The sequence below is a fragment of the Anas platyrhynchos genome, chromosome 2 (genome assembly GCF_047663525.1).
Source record: "Anas platyrhynchos isolate ZD024472 breed Pekin duck chromosome 2, IASCAAS_PekinDuck_T2T, whole genome shotgun sequence".
In the NCBI taxonomy this organism is placed as follows: domain Eukaryota; kingdom Metazoa; phylum Chordata; class Aves; order Anseriformes; family Anatidae; genus Anas; species Anas platyrhynchos.
The window spans coordinates 149060253-149076506 of NC_092588.1; the positions used below are offsets into that span (position 1 = coordinate 149060253).

The 16254-nt window shown below is 42.5% G+C and overlaps 1 protein-coding gene across 8 annotated transcripts in view; it reads left to right on the plus strand.

The window, feature by feature from the left end:
- Positions 1-8544, plus strand: part of DIP2C (disco interacting protein 2 homolog C) — a 311738-nt gene extending 303194 nt beyond the window's left edge. For all 8 annotated transcript variants that reach the window (XM_027450454.3, XM_027450457.3, XM_027450456.3 and 5 more), the window contains 2 exons: positions 88-211; positions 4973-8544. In XM_027450454.3, coding sequence (XP_027306255.3) covers positions 88-211; positions 4973-5225 — 377 coding nt within the window. In that variant the 3' untranslated portion in view covers positions 5226-8544. The remainder of the gene's footprint in view (positions 1-87; positions 212-4972) is intronic.
- The last annotated feature ends 7710 nt before the right edge of the window (positions 8545-16254 follow it).

The following is a 16254-nucleotide window of genomic DNA, read 5'->3' on the forward strand; positions in this document are numbered from 1 at the left end:
ATGTTACTTGCTTATTAATGTGAACATTTTTGTAATCTAGTGTTCTAGAGAACAGAATCATTATTATTTTTTTCCCCTTACAAACAGAACGCCATGATGCACTTTATGTTGTGGGTGCATTAGATGAAGCCATGGAGTTACGAGGGATGAGATATCATCCGATCGATATTGAGACCTCTGTAATTAGAGCACACAAGAGCATCACAGAATGGTAAGGATTATATAACAGCACGGTTCTTATATAAAGCTGAAATATCTATAATGTCTGGGGTTTTGCTTGGATATTGCAATTGATCCAGGAAATGGTCTGTCAGGATGGTCACAGGATTTATAACTCAGTGGTAAATGCATCTTTAGGATGAAACTTTTCATTAGAAAATTTAATCAGGAAGGACTGTTTTCTGTTATCATTCAATTTGTTTCCTTTTTTTGTGTGTTTTTAAGTATGAGTGAAAGGTTAAACTCTTAATTTGAGAGAAACAAGCTGCTTCCAGGTAGGTCAGTAGCTGTTTCTTGGAGTTTGAGACTTATATTCTAACCAGGAAAAAAAGACTCAAGCTTTAAGAGGGTTGTTATTAGAAGGAGTAAGCAAGCAAACATTTTAAATAAATGAACACGCTAATAAACTTTATTAGTGAACACACTGTTACTTTTGAATTAGTTATTAATAAATCAAGCAATGGAAATTGAAGCAGTAAATCAATGAGTTAATAGTGATGTTGTCTTAATCAACATATCACATCATCAAACGCACACAGCAGGTAATCATTTCTTAAGGCCATCTCGAGAACAATTTGCTTTTCATTATTCTTGCATCAGAAGACCGAACCAGGTAGTTGTTTTGTTTTGATCTAACCTCAGCTCAGCCTTTTCCTTTCAACCAAAACAAACCTGTCATAGCAGGTAGAGCAATTCAGCTAGTATAAGATATGACCCCATTTTTCTCTTCAGTCCTGTCTGCAAGGTGTGGCCTGTGGACTTACTAAGGAAGCCTAAGGACCATAGCGGTTTCTACAGGCACAATGCTTTGCTTTTTTCTTCAATATCTGTTACAATTGAGGTAGTTAATTGCTCATCTGACTGTAACTGAGGTTTTACCTGATTGCAGGCTCCCTCAATTGTTGCCACTGGTGACACAGTCTTGTTGTGCTGGCATTGCATGGGGTAGAGGATACTGGGTCCTCATACAGACCAGTAGGAACACTTAAAGGATACTGAAAAATGCTCCTTTCATATGTGTCATATTCTTATCATCAATGGATAGAAAGATAACCAGGGACAACTCTATTATAAGATGGCTGCAGATTCATAAATCCATGTGTTCAGCAGTACCTGTTTGTCAGAGATTTGTGTGTCCTCAAAGTGTGAGCTCATGGGCAGTGAATGAAGGTGCCATATACTGCCAAAATGGTCACCATTGGTTTCAGTGGCAAAAAAGTTTTAAATTATATTCTTTTTCTCAAGACCACTGGGAGCTCTTTGGGGATACCTTTCCATCCTTCCCCTTTATTACTGTGAAAGTCCTGAGTGGGATAGGACCAACCCAAGAAGGGTTAGGATAAGCTGGGAGGACCAAGGAGAAGGACCGCTGGACTTCTGCAAGAAGATCGAAGTACATGCAAATGCTTCTTAGTACCTTAACTCTTCCCAGTAGCTGGGTGATAAGGTACAAGACACATGAACAAGATTTCAGGAAACATTATATGATGCTATTACTCCCCTTTGCTCAAAGGCAACCATTTAAAGTCTTTAGGGTTGTCTTTTCCTCAGGGAGGAGAAGTTTCTGGTGAGGTAGATTTTTCTGATGTGGTCCTTGCAGAAAATGGACACGCAGATGTTCAAAGCAACATCTGGCTTGTTTACAGTGCCCAACCTCTTCCTACCCAGTGGTCCACCTAATCATTCCCACAAGTCACCAACATAAAGTTTTCCTTTATAGTCATTGTCCTGACTGTCCTTGACTTTTCTCACTCAACTTCTCCTGGATATCCTCTTCTTGTCCTTGGGAAAGACTCCTTGACAAAATAATAGCCAGTAAAATCTTTCCTTGTATATTTACCTTGTATATGCTTTTCTTTGGTTTCTTTCTTCTTGTTGGAGGCCACTGTTATGTTACAATGACCCATTAAGCATTTAACTTAATGGCATTGATACTGATTGCAAACAAAAGCTACTGGCTATGTCCAGTCCATAAATTGTAAAAACGGCTTCAAAGAAACATGCTCATTTTGTAACATTTACCACTAGTGAAGAAAGCAAGGACTTGTTGACTGATATGTGATCCTGCTGTGCAGCTTCTGTTATTGAGGATCTGTAAAGGTCATTTACAATTATTCTTTTTTTCTTAAAAAAATTTAGCAGCACAAAATCAGCAACCTCTGACTTCAGACCTCCTGTGTCTCAATATGTAACGAGCAACAGAACGGCACACAGTACATTTTCATTGTGATGTATAAGTGCACCAAACATTTTGGAAACTGTTTTTAATAATGCAGAGTACCTTGAGAAATACCGTGTGTGTGTGTAATTCAATTAGAGCGCATTGTTGGCTCCTGTTAGCTCCAAAGCCTTGAAGGAGGAGCAGTACATACTTTCCTTGAATTTGCTAGGAAGTGGTTTTCTCTCTGTGCATAATGACAAGTAGGTAGAGCTACACAAGATATTTGGAGAAGGAAATTACTATGGGCCTATATTTCTGGAGGTATTTCAACAAATTCCTTGCTTTTCCCTGCTAGTTAGTGGGATAGAAGAAGCAGGAGGGGCCGTCCCAGCTCACTGCACTGGCTGTGTTGCATCTGTTGGTTGTGACTGTGATTTCTTGGGAAAATGGTGCCTAGGTTTGTTTCTTTATTCATTTGTTTTCTCAGGGCTAGAAGTTTAATATATTCATAAGTGATACATGCTGGCCAGTATAAATTCATTTTAACTGGTGGGAACGTAGAGGATGATCTTTTTTTTTTTTTTTGTATTTACAATGGTTACCATTGAGTTGGAATCATGGCATATGAAATTTTTAATTAATTTCATTAACAAGTTTCAAAATGAATTGAGACCCTCTTAGGAGTGCCAATGATGCTAGGAATTACGAGCAGCTTCATGAAGGTTTGGGGTATCAGTCTGCTGGACTCAGACAAACCAGCTTCTCCCAAGCTGTGTTTTAGGGGCATTGCTTCTAAGTCTTCCCATGAACAGTTTTCCCAAATAACAAGCTAACAGTAGGTTTAAGGCATGGTTTCAACCGCTATCTAATGTTTTAATAAAACCTCCCAGGCTTTTTTGTTAAAATGTATTTAGCATTAACTTAGATGCTTGTGCAGCTCACTGAAACTTCTGTGAAAACAAGATTACAAAATAAAATTCATTTCATAGCAGTACTAAGTCCAAAGGAGCCTGCACAACCTTTCTCTGAGTACACATTAGTTTTCCAGATCAATAAACACATAAGCCCATAAGAATTCTGTCAAACAATACTTTTGCAGAATCTGAAAATGAAATATGCTTGTTTAATAATAAGTACTTTTTCTCCTAAAGTCTGCTAAGCATCAACTTGGAACACATTTTCATAGCTAACTTTTGGGCAAAGGTGTGTTTCCAAAGCACATGGATATTCAGAATTGTAGTAGATCAAAAGAGTGCACTTCAGTCTCAGCCCGGTGTTGACCTTAGTGTAAGCAGCTCTTTTTTGAAGTTAGCTTACATACATAACATGTTCAAGCTTTCAGATACTTTTGCTCAAGATAGTTATTGAAAATTATCCCCTGATCTTACAAGGTAAATGACGACAGGGTTTGATATGAGTTACAGGTAAATGAGGATGGACTACAGGGTTTGATATAAGAGTGACATGTAGAATATAATTATTTATGCTACAGAATAAGGTAGAGCAAGAAATAACCATGGTCTGTGTCTTAAACACGTGCAAAGAAGAATGAGACTGCTCTTTGTGGATTTTCAGCCCTGCTGACCTCCTGCGAGGCTGTGGAGAAATGAGAGGAGTGGGGAGGGGTGGAGGGAAGAATGCACCAGGCTTTTGTGCCCTTCCAGCCTCCCTGTGTGAAGGACAAAGACTATTCCTTAGCTAGAAAGATACCAGGCAACAGAAACCAAAATTTACCTGCTTTGGTTCAAAGGCTTAGCCAGAATTTTGGGGTCACTCAAAGCTTGTTCAGTGCAGACACCGGTGATGATGGTGTTTCTTTGACCATCCCACCTGTTCCTGAGGAACGTGAAAACCCCTGTCCCTGTAAACCCGACAGAACTAAACCACAACCAAAATAAAGCAGATGGTTTCTGTGTAAACCAAGTGGTCCAGAAAAATCGGAGCTCTTTTGTACCGAGCTCTGACCTGCCTGGACCACTGCCAACCCGCTGCAGAAGGCAGGGAGCACACAGCCCTGGCACCGGGCAGGCACAAACGCCCCCTCCCCAGCTCCCAGGGAGCTCTGTGCAGCCTGCAGTGTGCCGTGCAGATGCTCCTAGAGCTCCACACCCCTCTCCTAGGCAGAGTTTATCCAAAAGGTCTTCCAGGCTGGGCTGTGTGCCTTACGGTGCTTTATCACCGCCTTCTCTTCTGACCTCCTTTGCTCCCCTGGGCCGCTCTTCAGAAAAAACCTCGAGGAAACGCCTCCACCCACACGTCGCATGCCTGCGTGAGCAGGGCAGCGCTGTGACAGCTCCCGGGCTTCAGAGGGAACTGCAGGACTTCTTACTGCCTCCCTACACAACGGGCAAGGATTAGACTCGAGGTTCTGTCAAGCTTAGCTCACATCTTTATACTGCAGCGATACTGAACTGAGAGCTACTGGGGCTCATTTTCCGCCCTGCCTGCAGAAACGTTCCCTCCTGACACTTCAGCCTTGGGCCTCAGCGTGCAGAAGGAAGCAGCACGGTTGAAACAAGCAGTAAACAAGGTGGGATGAAATGGATTTTTTAAAAAAACAAGCAACTAATACTTCTTTTTCTTTGATTCCAGTGCAGTGTTTACCTGGACAAACTTACTGGTCGTTGTAGTTGAGCTGGATGGATCGGAGCAAGAAGCTTTGGACCTGGTTCCTTTGGTCACCAACGTGGTCCTGGAGGAACACTATCTGATTGTAGGGGTGGTGGTGGTGGTGGACATTGGTGTAATTCCTATCAACTCCCGTGGAGAGAAACAACGTATGCACCTACGAGATGGATTTTTGGCAGACCAGCTAGATCCCATCTATGTGGCCTACAACATGTAGTCTTGTACCTTAAAGCTTCCATGGACTTTACCATAGATGTATAAAATTTTTTGGTGTCCACTAAAAAAAAAAATGTGCAGATAATATGCTGACACTCATCAGAACGGAACTGTTTCTATTTGGAACTTTTCAAAGCAGTCATGATTGGCAGGAAATAAAATGTGAAATGTTTTCTTTTACCACTAAATTTTAGAAAAGAAGGACTATGGGGTAAGGCCCTTCAGTTTGTTGGAGAAGCCCATTTTAAACATTTTTTTTTTTTGCTTATTGGACAATACTGCTTTTTGAGTAAATGTGGCTTTGTATTTTACATTAAGTAAGCTGAAGTAGATTTTTTTTTTTTTTCTGCCCTCCAAATGGATTCTTTTAAAACAATTTACATACTAATACAAAGAGTTGTTTTCTTCATTTGTTTTAATATGTCGTAAAAGGATGATGAACACAAATCTGATACTAACGTAAGCCATTTTAGGTCCCACATCTTAGGAAACTATGTAGTGGTACGAGGAGAATTCCCAAAGTAGCACCTTTCAATTAGAAATCTAGCAGCTTTCTGTCAGAGATGCTGAAAGCACAAAGGCCAAAGAGCCTTTGCTGTTAGCGTTAGAATGGAAGAAATTTATAAATAAGGTGTATTTCGGCAATGAACTTGCAAATATCTTTGTACTAAACTAAAAAGATAAAATAAGTTAACTACTTCTTCTGTAATTATGTACAAAAACGTTTAATTTATTTTGATCTCTTTAGAAGTATAAAAGAGAAGAAACATTCAAGAATATTAAACTCTTGAAATGTTTGCTAATATAAAAACAAAGTGTTGTATTATCTTGAGTGGATAGTATCACATCAAATATATATATATGAAATATAAATTCACTAATGACAAAAGATTTTAAAGTTTAAAATGCAGTACTTGTCACTTGCATGGTGTCTCCCACTGTAGATAATCAAATGTTACTCACAAATTTTTTGAAAAAAAGCAATCCTGGATTGCTAAGTATCCCTGTCTAAAAGAATCCTCTAGATACCAGCAAGTGGAATTATTGCTGCCTTTAAGGCAGTGAATGAATTTAAGACTAAAAATGCACTACAATAATTTTTTTTTTCTTTGCCATGGAGGCAACAATAAATATTCGTGCTGGCATGTGCATACACTTGTTAGACTTAGAAAAGGCAGGTTGAGGAATAGCACTGTTGTCTAGCTGCAAAACTTTGTTGCACAATTTTTTCATTGTTTTAGTTGGTGTTTTTATTGCTATAAGGAAAACTTTTGGGGTTATTTGCACAGAGTTATCAATTTGCCTCTCAGCTAGGACACATAGCTCAGTGGCCAAGGCATCCAGTTTACATTTACAGAAAACGATTGTTTTGATGGTCTAATTTATTCCTTAACGGAGAGGAGCATACAGTCACTACAACCAATTCAGCACAAATCGTGCATCTGCTAACTAGTCCCTAAGCCAATTAAAACATCAGAGGAACTGAACTGCCTGTTTTAAGATCCACAGTCCCAGGGTCTCCGACCTGAGGCTGTCAATGGGAGAAGAGTAGGAAAACATGCATCACAGCTGCCTTCATTTTACTACCTTTGGATAAAGGAGAGGTTTGATTTCCCACTTCTGCTGTCTTCCCGGCACCCCACACCCCTTTTTTAAAAAAACTTTCCCCTTTCTTCATGTGGTTGTAACTGAATTGACCCAGTTGCGGTCAAGAGTGGGATTTACCAGCTGCAGTCCAAGAATGCTTTTCTTATTGTCCAAAATTACGTTCATGTGCTGGCTCTCATTACCAGGTATGCATGACTAAGATTGTTGCAGGGCAAACATAATCACGTTTATATCACGTATAAGGGACATATTGTGTCTGCCTTTGCAGAATGCTGTACAAGAAGTGGACCCCTGCTAACGATAGTAGTTTTGTTTGGCTTCTGAGTCTCAATGCTGGTTGTTTAAAATCTTTTTAAAAGGTGGGGACATTTTAGTCTGCATGTACAGTACAGAGCATCTCACCACGTCAGACTTGTTTTATTTCAAATCATCTTTTCAGACTTCACTGTCCTGTGAATATCCCTATTCATGCTCTGAAGACCAATCCTAGATTTTGTCAACTTCATTTTCTGCTCCCTTTAAAAAGAATAAAATCTGTTTTTAATGGCAAGTCGCTGTAAGGTTTCAGACAAGATGTTGATTGATTACAAACATAATTGCAGTGTGTGAACTAACTTGTGAAGTCCTGCTATCGCTGATCTCAGTACTGCAAAACAAATTTAGCTGTCATTTAAAGCATCACTTTAACCTTCACGAAGTCAACTTTGCATTTGTAGAGAAAAAAAAGAACTGCAATGCAGTTGTGAAGCGCAGTTAATAACAGCTCTCTTCTGCAACCTGTCATCCGTGGTTGTTAAATTCTGAGTTAAGAGAAACGATAAACTGAGTTTCTGGTTTTGTTGTGCAAGCAAAAGGAAGGAAACATTTAAGCACCATCAGACTGAGCAATAAAGAAGGATTGTTCTGTATTAGAAATCGTACTGTAGATAAACCATTCATGAGAATGTATAAAATGTTTGTCTTGTGACCTTGTGCTTTTGAAGTCAGACAAAACCATGTAATCAACTCGATGCACATGCACAAAACAGAGGGTACACAATGAACATTTAAACACAAAACTAATCAAACAGGAGCAGATTCCTCATGGTGCTTGTTTATTATATATATTTAATCCTGCTTGACACTTTACCCAAGGGAAGACTGTCCCTTTTATCAGTTGAATGTTAGCAGCGTTATTTCATAGAGTGTGGTGACTGGTTAGAGAAATTCATGTAACTCAGCCAATCACAGTTTCAAACAAAAATTTTTATGTGCAAAGGACAGCAACCTTCTTGTATGTTAAACCACCAGTACGCTTTGTACATCTGTGATAACGCCTGTTTTATATTCAAATGAACAAATAAAAGCTTTTATTTTTGTTGCTCTGAAAATATCAGTTTCTTAATTAGTCATCTAAAATTGAGCTTCCTAGAGCTGCCTAAGCTCAGCGGAGGAACATTGAGAGCTATACTGTAATTTTATTTTGTTTACCTCTCTTGTTGCATAATTTATTAGTACAAATCATGATACTTTTAACAATGTTTAAATACTGGTGTGGGCATTTATTGCTGAAAGACTTTCATATGGCAACAAATGTTTTTGTGAAATGTTTTTTTAATTCTTTTTAATATATTCAAATATACTGTTCACATTTTTGCTGAAAGTGTAAAGATTATTGTAAGCTTGGTAACATTTTGTGAGAAGCAATAACAAGCATTAGTACTGTAAAACTCCTCAAATTTGTCACATCACTTTTGTTGCAAGGTCTTGCTACCGGCACGTTTCCAATCAGTCGCTGAAGTTACTGATCCAGGTGCTACGTCTCTGCTGCTGGAGCTCTCTGCCAGTGGAAATACATGGGGAACTGGCTTGTCACACATGGGCTTGAACCTCTGTATCAGTTCAGACGCTTTGGCTGGCCAGACAAAAACACAAGGAAATGTGATCCACTTATTTCCATTGGCCCTTTCCAAAACCAACCAACCAAACAATGATTTCAGGGCTTCTCTGGTTTGTAGCCAGTAGCAGCAGCGTCCACAGAGAACAGCTTTGGACCAAGCCCTGATTTTCAACATGTGATTTCAAAGGGTGAGGTTCGGAGTCCCTGTTTCTTGGGTAGCCCATCTGAAAAGCCGAGGCTATAAAATCCAAGCTCCAGTGGTCAAATTTCAGGCAGCAAGTCAAGGGAGGGAGGGGAGGACGGCTGGACAGCAAGTACTTAGTTCCTGATTCAATTTTATAAAGCGTTTTATTACAAAAAAACAAGGGCTTGATGTTTTTATGATGATGGTGATTAGGTTTTTTATAAGGTCAGAATGCTCTGAGTACACATTTTAGAAGTCATTTTGGCAAATGATGCCATAATGCTTGAAAAATGGTGGGGAATCTCAACAGAAAAAAATGTAGTAAGGTTCCGTGAATCATTTCCTACATGGTAAGAACTGTACAATTTATTCATTATTAAGTTGATACTAATAAGAAAAAAAACAACTAAAAAAAAAAAAAAAGTCTGATAAAAGACCTTGCAACTTCTTCTGTGCACCCTTGGCCTGAGCTGCAAGAGCGCGGTACAGCACACGGGAGCTCTGCGACACGCTGGGCAGCTCGGTTTCAACAGAAAGCTCCCCCGCTTTCATCCACCTTTACTTAATCAGGGGAGCACAGAGATCAACAGCCTCCCACCAGGCTCCTCAAAAACAAAACGAGAGGCTCTGGGGAAGCGGCTGGCCTCCTGCAGAGGTTTTCCCATTCGGCCCAAGGCACTGTTAGGCCCCGGCAGAGGCCTCAGCGCAGCGCCAAGCAGGCCAGAGACGGGCGGTGAGGCCCAGGAGGGGCAGCCTGAAGTCACCATGGGCAGGGAACCGCTGTCCCCAGGGCAACAGCCAGCCCTCACTCTGTTTTTCTATTTTTATTTCATTTGGGAAGAAAATTAAAGAGCTCAGCTTGAGCTATTGGTGTGATCCCGGGTGCTTCCTTGGCAGACCGCCTTCCCCAAACCCCTCATTCACCCTGCTGTCATTTTGGTAGATTTAGGCTTTTCTTTCCATGGTTTTTCTGTTCACTTTTAAGAGCTATTACCTTAATGTTCTTCCAGGAAGCCTCCCAAGCATCTCCTCACTTGTGCTGTACCTCATGGAGGTCACCATCTTTGAAACAGCAGCTCTTCTTTCCTTACCCAGCGTCCCGCCGCAGCTCATTTCTGTGCCTTTTTAGCACACCTCCCAGTGCTGGATCCTGCGTGGCCTTTCAGAGCAATCACCCATTCCCCAAGCAGGTGACAGCACTGCCCACCCCTCAAAAGCTGTGCCAAGAGAGCTCACGCTCCTTGCTGCTCCACACGGCCAAGCTTTCTTCAAAGCCAAAGCCCTGTTGTCTCCTGTATGATCTACCCAGGGAAACCAAAAGGCTTTGTCCCAGGAGATCCCATAATGCAATTAGTAATAGTTAAAAACAACAACAACAACAAAACTGATTTTGGTTTAATTTCATGCTTTGGTGGTAGGCTTCATACAAGGCGGTGTCTGGTGGAGGAGTCCAAATGAGGGGACGAAGCAGGTGGACGCACGGTGCCACCAAATGGCTTCCAGCTGCAGGTGGGGTCACACATGACCTGTGAGGTTGGAGAGATGCGACCATGTGATGAACTTGAGTTCAGCAAATGGCAAGAAATTTGGCTGAAATGCCCTTCAGGGCAGCATTGTTCCAACAAAAGCCTCTGGGAAACTTCCCTACCCTTTGTGAGTGGCGTTGCACAGGATCAATCCTGCTCTGAACAGAGGATCACGCCAACCCAGCAGTAGATTAAGAGGTTGCTAAGAAAAGATAAAAAACAGAGGATAAAAGAATGTCAGAGCAAATAACCCTTCCCCCCAGAAACCAACCAAACAACCAAACAAAAAGCTTGGTACTGCTTTGGATCCAGTTCCACTCCCTGTACACTCAGCCCCAGTGAAGTCGTGTTAATAGATTGCAGAGCTGGCCTGTGTGAAAGATGCTCAGGAACATCCTGAAGGGGATCGGCTGCCCCACTGCTGAGCTACGAGTCCTGCTCAAGCACAGCCCCCAGCCACTGCTGTAGTGTGGTAAAAATGGCTTTGTTAAAAGTCTGATGGCAGCGGCCTGTAAAAGGGCAGACCACTAGTGTGCTGAACATCCATCTGCCTGCTGCAGCCTCTGGATGGGCAGCAAATCAAAACGGCCTTCCTCCTACTCCTCCTTCCCCTCCTCCTCCTCCTCCAGGTGCTGACACAGCGCTTTGTGTTTCAGCCCCAGCAGCTGCCTTTTGGCAGAGATCCTCCAGGCCTCAGGATCTCGCAGGGCTCATCAGTCAGCAAGCTGGAAGACTTCGAACCAGCATAAAAATGTCACAATTCCTGCTCTGAGGAGCTGAGCCCTAACCTCCAGAAATATATTCATCTATCCAGTTATTTATTTGTAAGCAAGGGTTGCTGCAGGACAGGGCCCTCTAGGCGCTGCCTGGCTGCACCAAGCAGTGTCTGCAGCAGGCAGGAGGGACGGAAGCACAGCCTCTGCCTGGGGAAGTGCTGACATTAGGGGAAAATTGGGTGCAGAAGCAGTAGAATTGGGAGAAGCTGTTACCAGAAAAGATGGAGAATTGGTTACATCTCTGCAGAATGTTCTGTATGGGGAGTAACCCCAGGGACCTTCTGCTTTGGGCCATGGCTTCTGTACCTCAAGAAACCCCACACAGGGCGACTGAGTGAGCGCAGGAGGGGCTGCAGCAGTCTGTTAGCTATACAGGAAGGGGCTCTGTCTTCCCCTAGAGGCTGCCCACCCCAGGTAGAGCAGGGTTTTAGGGGAAGGGACAGTGGCACAGATTCAGGTTGGTGCTGCTCTTCATCAAGCCAAGGACTTCAGGAAGCAAACTGAGCCCCTTCGGCAGCGTGGGCTGAGGCTGGACAAGGCGGTGTGTGTGGGCACAGTGGTTGTGGGGGCTTCATGCTGGGCTGGGGAGCAGCTGGTATGGAGCTGTTCCCAGCAGCTCCTTTCCACAGCCATGGGGTGCTTGTTGGTGTCAGCAGTTCTGGAAGAGAGGCCCCTGCACAGGTCAACACTCAAGGCAGCTCAGATGAGCCTTGGAGGTGAGCGCCTCAGGACTGCAGCTCCGTGGGCTCCATTTGCAGCCCTGTGGTGGCTGGTGGCACCATGGAGCTCAGAGCAGAAGCACCGCTCGTATAGCAGCTGCAGGAAAGAATCACAAGCAATTGCATTAGGGAAGATCTGCTGATCCTCCCTTTCTTCAGAGGAAAAATAAAGGGCTTCCTGGCACTTGTGGTCTTCACATACTTGTGAAAAGTTAGAGAAAGGCTCGGTTGCTTGGTCAAGTGTCAGAGCAGCCAAAGAAACATGCATGAACCATGTGTGGCAGAGTTTTGGGCTGTGCTTTTTGTTAAAGGAGGAGCCCATGTGGCTTCTCAGGCCGAAATCCCCAGCAAGCCCCCAGGGCCTGAGTGCCTGTGGCAGGCAGGGCCGCAGCTTAGCCCTGTGCCAGGCTCACCCGGGGTGCCTGAGGCACCTTCCCTCCTGCCAGCAGGGGCTCGGAGCTGCTACAGGCAGTGCACTGACTTTGTTCATGTGTGTAAGGAAGCCACTTGTCACCTCACAAGCCCTGCCACAAGGGATGAGTGCGCACCCCCTGTGGCTCATGAGGTGAGGCAGGGCCTGAGGCTGCGTGCGGCATCGTGCAGCCTCCTCGGGGCAGCAAGCTGCCTGCTGAAGGCACTTCTCCCATCAGGGAAGGAGTTTTAAAAACAAACAAACACACAAATAGTGCTCTGGCTTTTTAACGGGCATTGTTTCCTGCTGCAGATGTGCCTTCCCGAGCACTGCTAAAGCATTTCACACAGCCAGCTCCACAGTGTCTTCATGAAGAATTCGTGTCTATTTTTAGGTGCCTTTCTGGGACAAATCCTATTTCCACTGAAGCCTAATGCCAGCTTAGTTTTCACTTCCAGGCAGTTAGCGGAAACTAGCCGCTGGCTTTGCGAGCACACACGTCTCTCACCCTTTTGGCACGGCATGTGCTCCCTCTCGCTTGCTCTCTCCCTCTCCTTCTCCCCAGTTCCTCAGCCTTGCTTCTGTGTTATGAATTATTAGTCTCTTTTAATGTGAAAATTACCTGCAAAGCAAACCCTGTGTTTCATTTCAGCCCATCCATTGCCATTTTCCTCAAGCAATCTTTCAGCACTCAGCCACCAGCCCCAGGGGAGCGGCAGAGCCAAGCAAAACTTTGTTTGCTCTGGGTTCTCCCTCTCGCTCTGACTGCCCGGTTTGTAACGTTTAGCAGCCCAGAAGAGCATAAAGTAGTTCTAATCCTTTCGACTTAAGAAAATATGGCAATTTTTTCAGGGTTTTTGGAAGATTTTTTTATTTTTGTTTTTCCTTTTACATTAGGTGTAAACATCTCCTACTTAAACCTAACACTACTCTATTTTTCTCACAAAAGGATGGTCCTCTCCACTTGCAGTCGAATTTCCCTAACATGAAACAACGAAGGAAGGGCCTTTCTGCTTTTGATACTTACACCCCTAATCTGATTTATGAACACATTTGGAAAGCACATACACAGCTTGCGTATTTGCACTCACTCAGTGAGGCTAAAATTGGCTGGGTAGCCCCTAACTACCGGCAACAAATCCCAAACATATTTCACATAGTCCTTTAAGGGCTGGAAAAGCAAACAAGCCCTGAGCTGGGCAGCTCGCTCCACCTAAAGGAAGTAGGAGGCAGAAAACTCCCAATTTAAAATAAAGTAATAGCCAGAATTAATAAAATAATAGGAAAACATCGATAAAAGGAGAAATAATCCCTTTAAGAGCGATGCTCTGGGAGTGCTGGTGGTGAGGAGGCAGCAGCTCAGACCAACCCTGCTCATTCCAGCAGCATTTCCACCAGGGATTTCTGCCAGTGGGACGCTGGTGCTGGGCTCGGGGGCCAACTGCAGCTACTGAAAGGGGAAAAGGCCTGGGAGAGGGTTACTGCATTTTCCTGATCCCGCTTTGTCAGTTTGATTTGGTACAAATGCTTAATTTGCAATATGTGAGCTATGTTGGTTATTTATGCTTGTTAACTTTTTAAATAAAAGAACTTTTAGCAAGTTGAATGAATGAAATTTGCAGTCGTGGGTAAAATGCTAGGACTCATTTAAAAACAGAGAAGTTTGGATAGCAAAATAATAAAAGGGATTGGGGAGGGTATCTTTAAATATTTAAAATACAGTGTTTTGTTGTTGTTGTTGTCGTTTGTTTTTGTTTTTGTTTTTTTGCCTGTATGTTTGTTTTTTCCTGTGACAAGCAGGTCTTGTGATTTCCACAGAGAAACTCCAGGAAACTAATTCTCAGCACCCCCCCTGCAGCCCTGAAGCCCCGAGGGGGCTGCAGGACAACCTGGAGCCTTGTTCCCAAGTGGCCCCTCCAGCTGGGTGCCATGGCCATGCCCTGCAGGCACCAGCACCCGTGGGGCTGTGGCATGGTTTGTGGGGCTGCTGGGCATTAAGTCCTGGTCCTGAAGGCAAGCGCGAGATGTTGCTGGTCAGGGCTGCACCTGTGAAAGAAGCGCTGGTGCTGTGCAGGCTACGGCTGGACTTGGGGAAGTCCCCTCAGCCCCTCTAGGTTAAATTGTTTTATTCTGCTTGCCCCAGGTGCGGGATCATGGCAGTCGTGGCCAGAGGCAGAGCAGGGCCAGGGGTCGGTGAGCCACAGGCATTAAAACCAGCACTTGATGGACATGGCCCTTGAAGGCTGCTGTCCCTGAATGGGCTGAAAAAACTCATTTTTGGTGCCGAAAGCTGTGGCTACATGTCTAAGCCCTTGCACGAACCTGCAGGCAGACCTCGAGTCAGGCAGCAACAAGGTCTCTGTGAGCCCAGGCACGGCCACCCTTTCTAGGAGAGGAAAAGAAAAAAATCAGCCCAGTGTATGGCAGCCAAAGGACCATGGGATAACTGTCCAGAATTAACAGACGCTTTCAGCAAGTTGTTTTTTTTTTTTTTTTTAAATACATTTATTACCCAATGTTAACACATTAAATGACTCTATATATTGCTAGTCAGAGCAGCTTACAAAATGCCAGAATGCATCATAAACTGGACAGCCACAATGAATAATTACAATGTGCATAGTGGCTAAGCTCAACACTTTAATATAGCTTTATGATTTGCAGAAAAATTAATTTTAAATCATGATTCCTAAAACAATCAATTGTAATTTTACCTAAAACTTATACAAAACCAGGCCACAATCTTTTTTTTTTGTTTTGTTTTTTTCTTTAAAACACACAGTTTTCACGCTGTAGTAACTTGGAAATGTGCAACCGTGTCAACAGAGACAAAAAAGCCAAAGTAACACGAATCTTACTTTCATGCAGCTATCAGTTAAATATTACATATTCTGGAATGATTTTACACCAAAAATATTTCCACAATAACTTGCTTTCATAGGGGTGGATCGAAGTTTTGGAACTTGTAAAGTAATCGAACAAGATTGAGTTTTAGTTGTGAAGTGTTTTACAGTCACAACACAGAGGCGACAAAAGTTAATTACACATTTATCAGGCAATAATGTAGTTGTGGTAATACAAGTTACCATCTACTTACTATTTTTTTTTTCCAATCAGCTCACCACTTAATTTCTGCAACATATTGGGCATTATTTGGCAGTATCTAGTCAATTAACTTATATCACCACTGTAAGTAAAAAAGATCAGGATTTCAATGGCAGTTCACAGAAGTCTTAGTTATATTTTCATCTTTACAATGACCCTGACAAATCCTAGAGAAAACTTTTTTAAAGGCTTTCCTCCTGATTCTTCAGCTTCCATCGTTCCATCATGTAATTGCTTTCAATAAATATCAAAGATCTAAATAAATATTTACAAATTATTCCTCTAACTTCTCAAAAAATAGCTGGATGATTAATGGGCGTATGACTCAGTCTAAGACCAATCTTTGAAAGAAACTAAAATGCGGAGACACTTTAAAAGAAAAGCTATTTAAGTAAGCTTTACATCTATTTAAAAAATTGTCTCTGAACATGGATGCAATTCATATATCTATATATAAAACAAACAAAAAAAAATCATTTTTCAACTATCGATCCATTCCTATTGGTAATGCTTCTTAATCCAGACATTCCGCAAAATACAGACTTTTTACAAATCACGGCATCTTTAATACAAGAAAATTAACATGCATTATTCTTCATTCTGAGTACAGTGATGGAGCTCATTATTAGGCAATGACCCATTACTACAAACATAACGGCTTCTGTGAAACTTAAGTGCTTTTTCTCCTTTTATTATCAAGTTACAATGGACCAGGTGACACCAGATCATAGGCAGTCAAATGACATTGGATTGGGGAGGCTGAAGGGGGCGCAATAAAGAAATTTGTAATGCCTCATAATTCCACATATGAATAAAGGTAG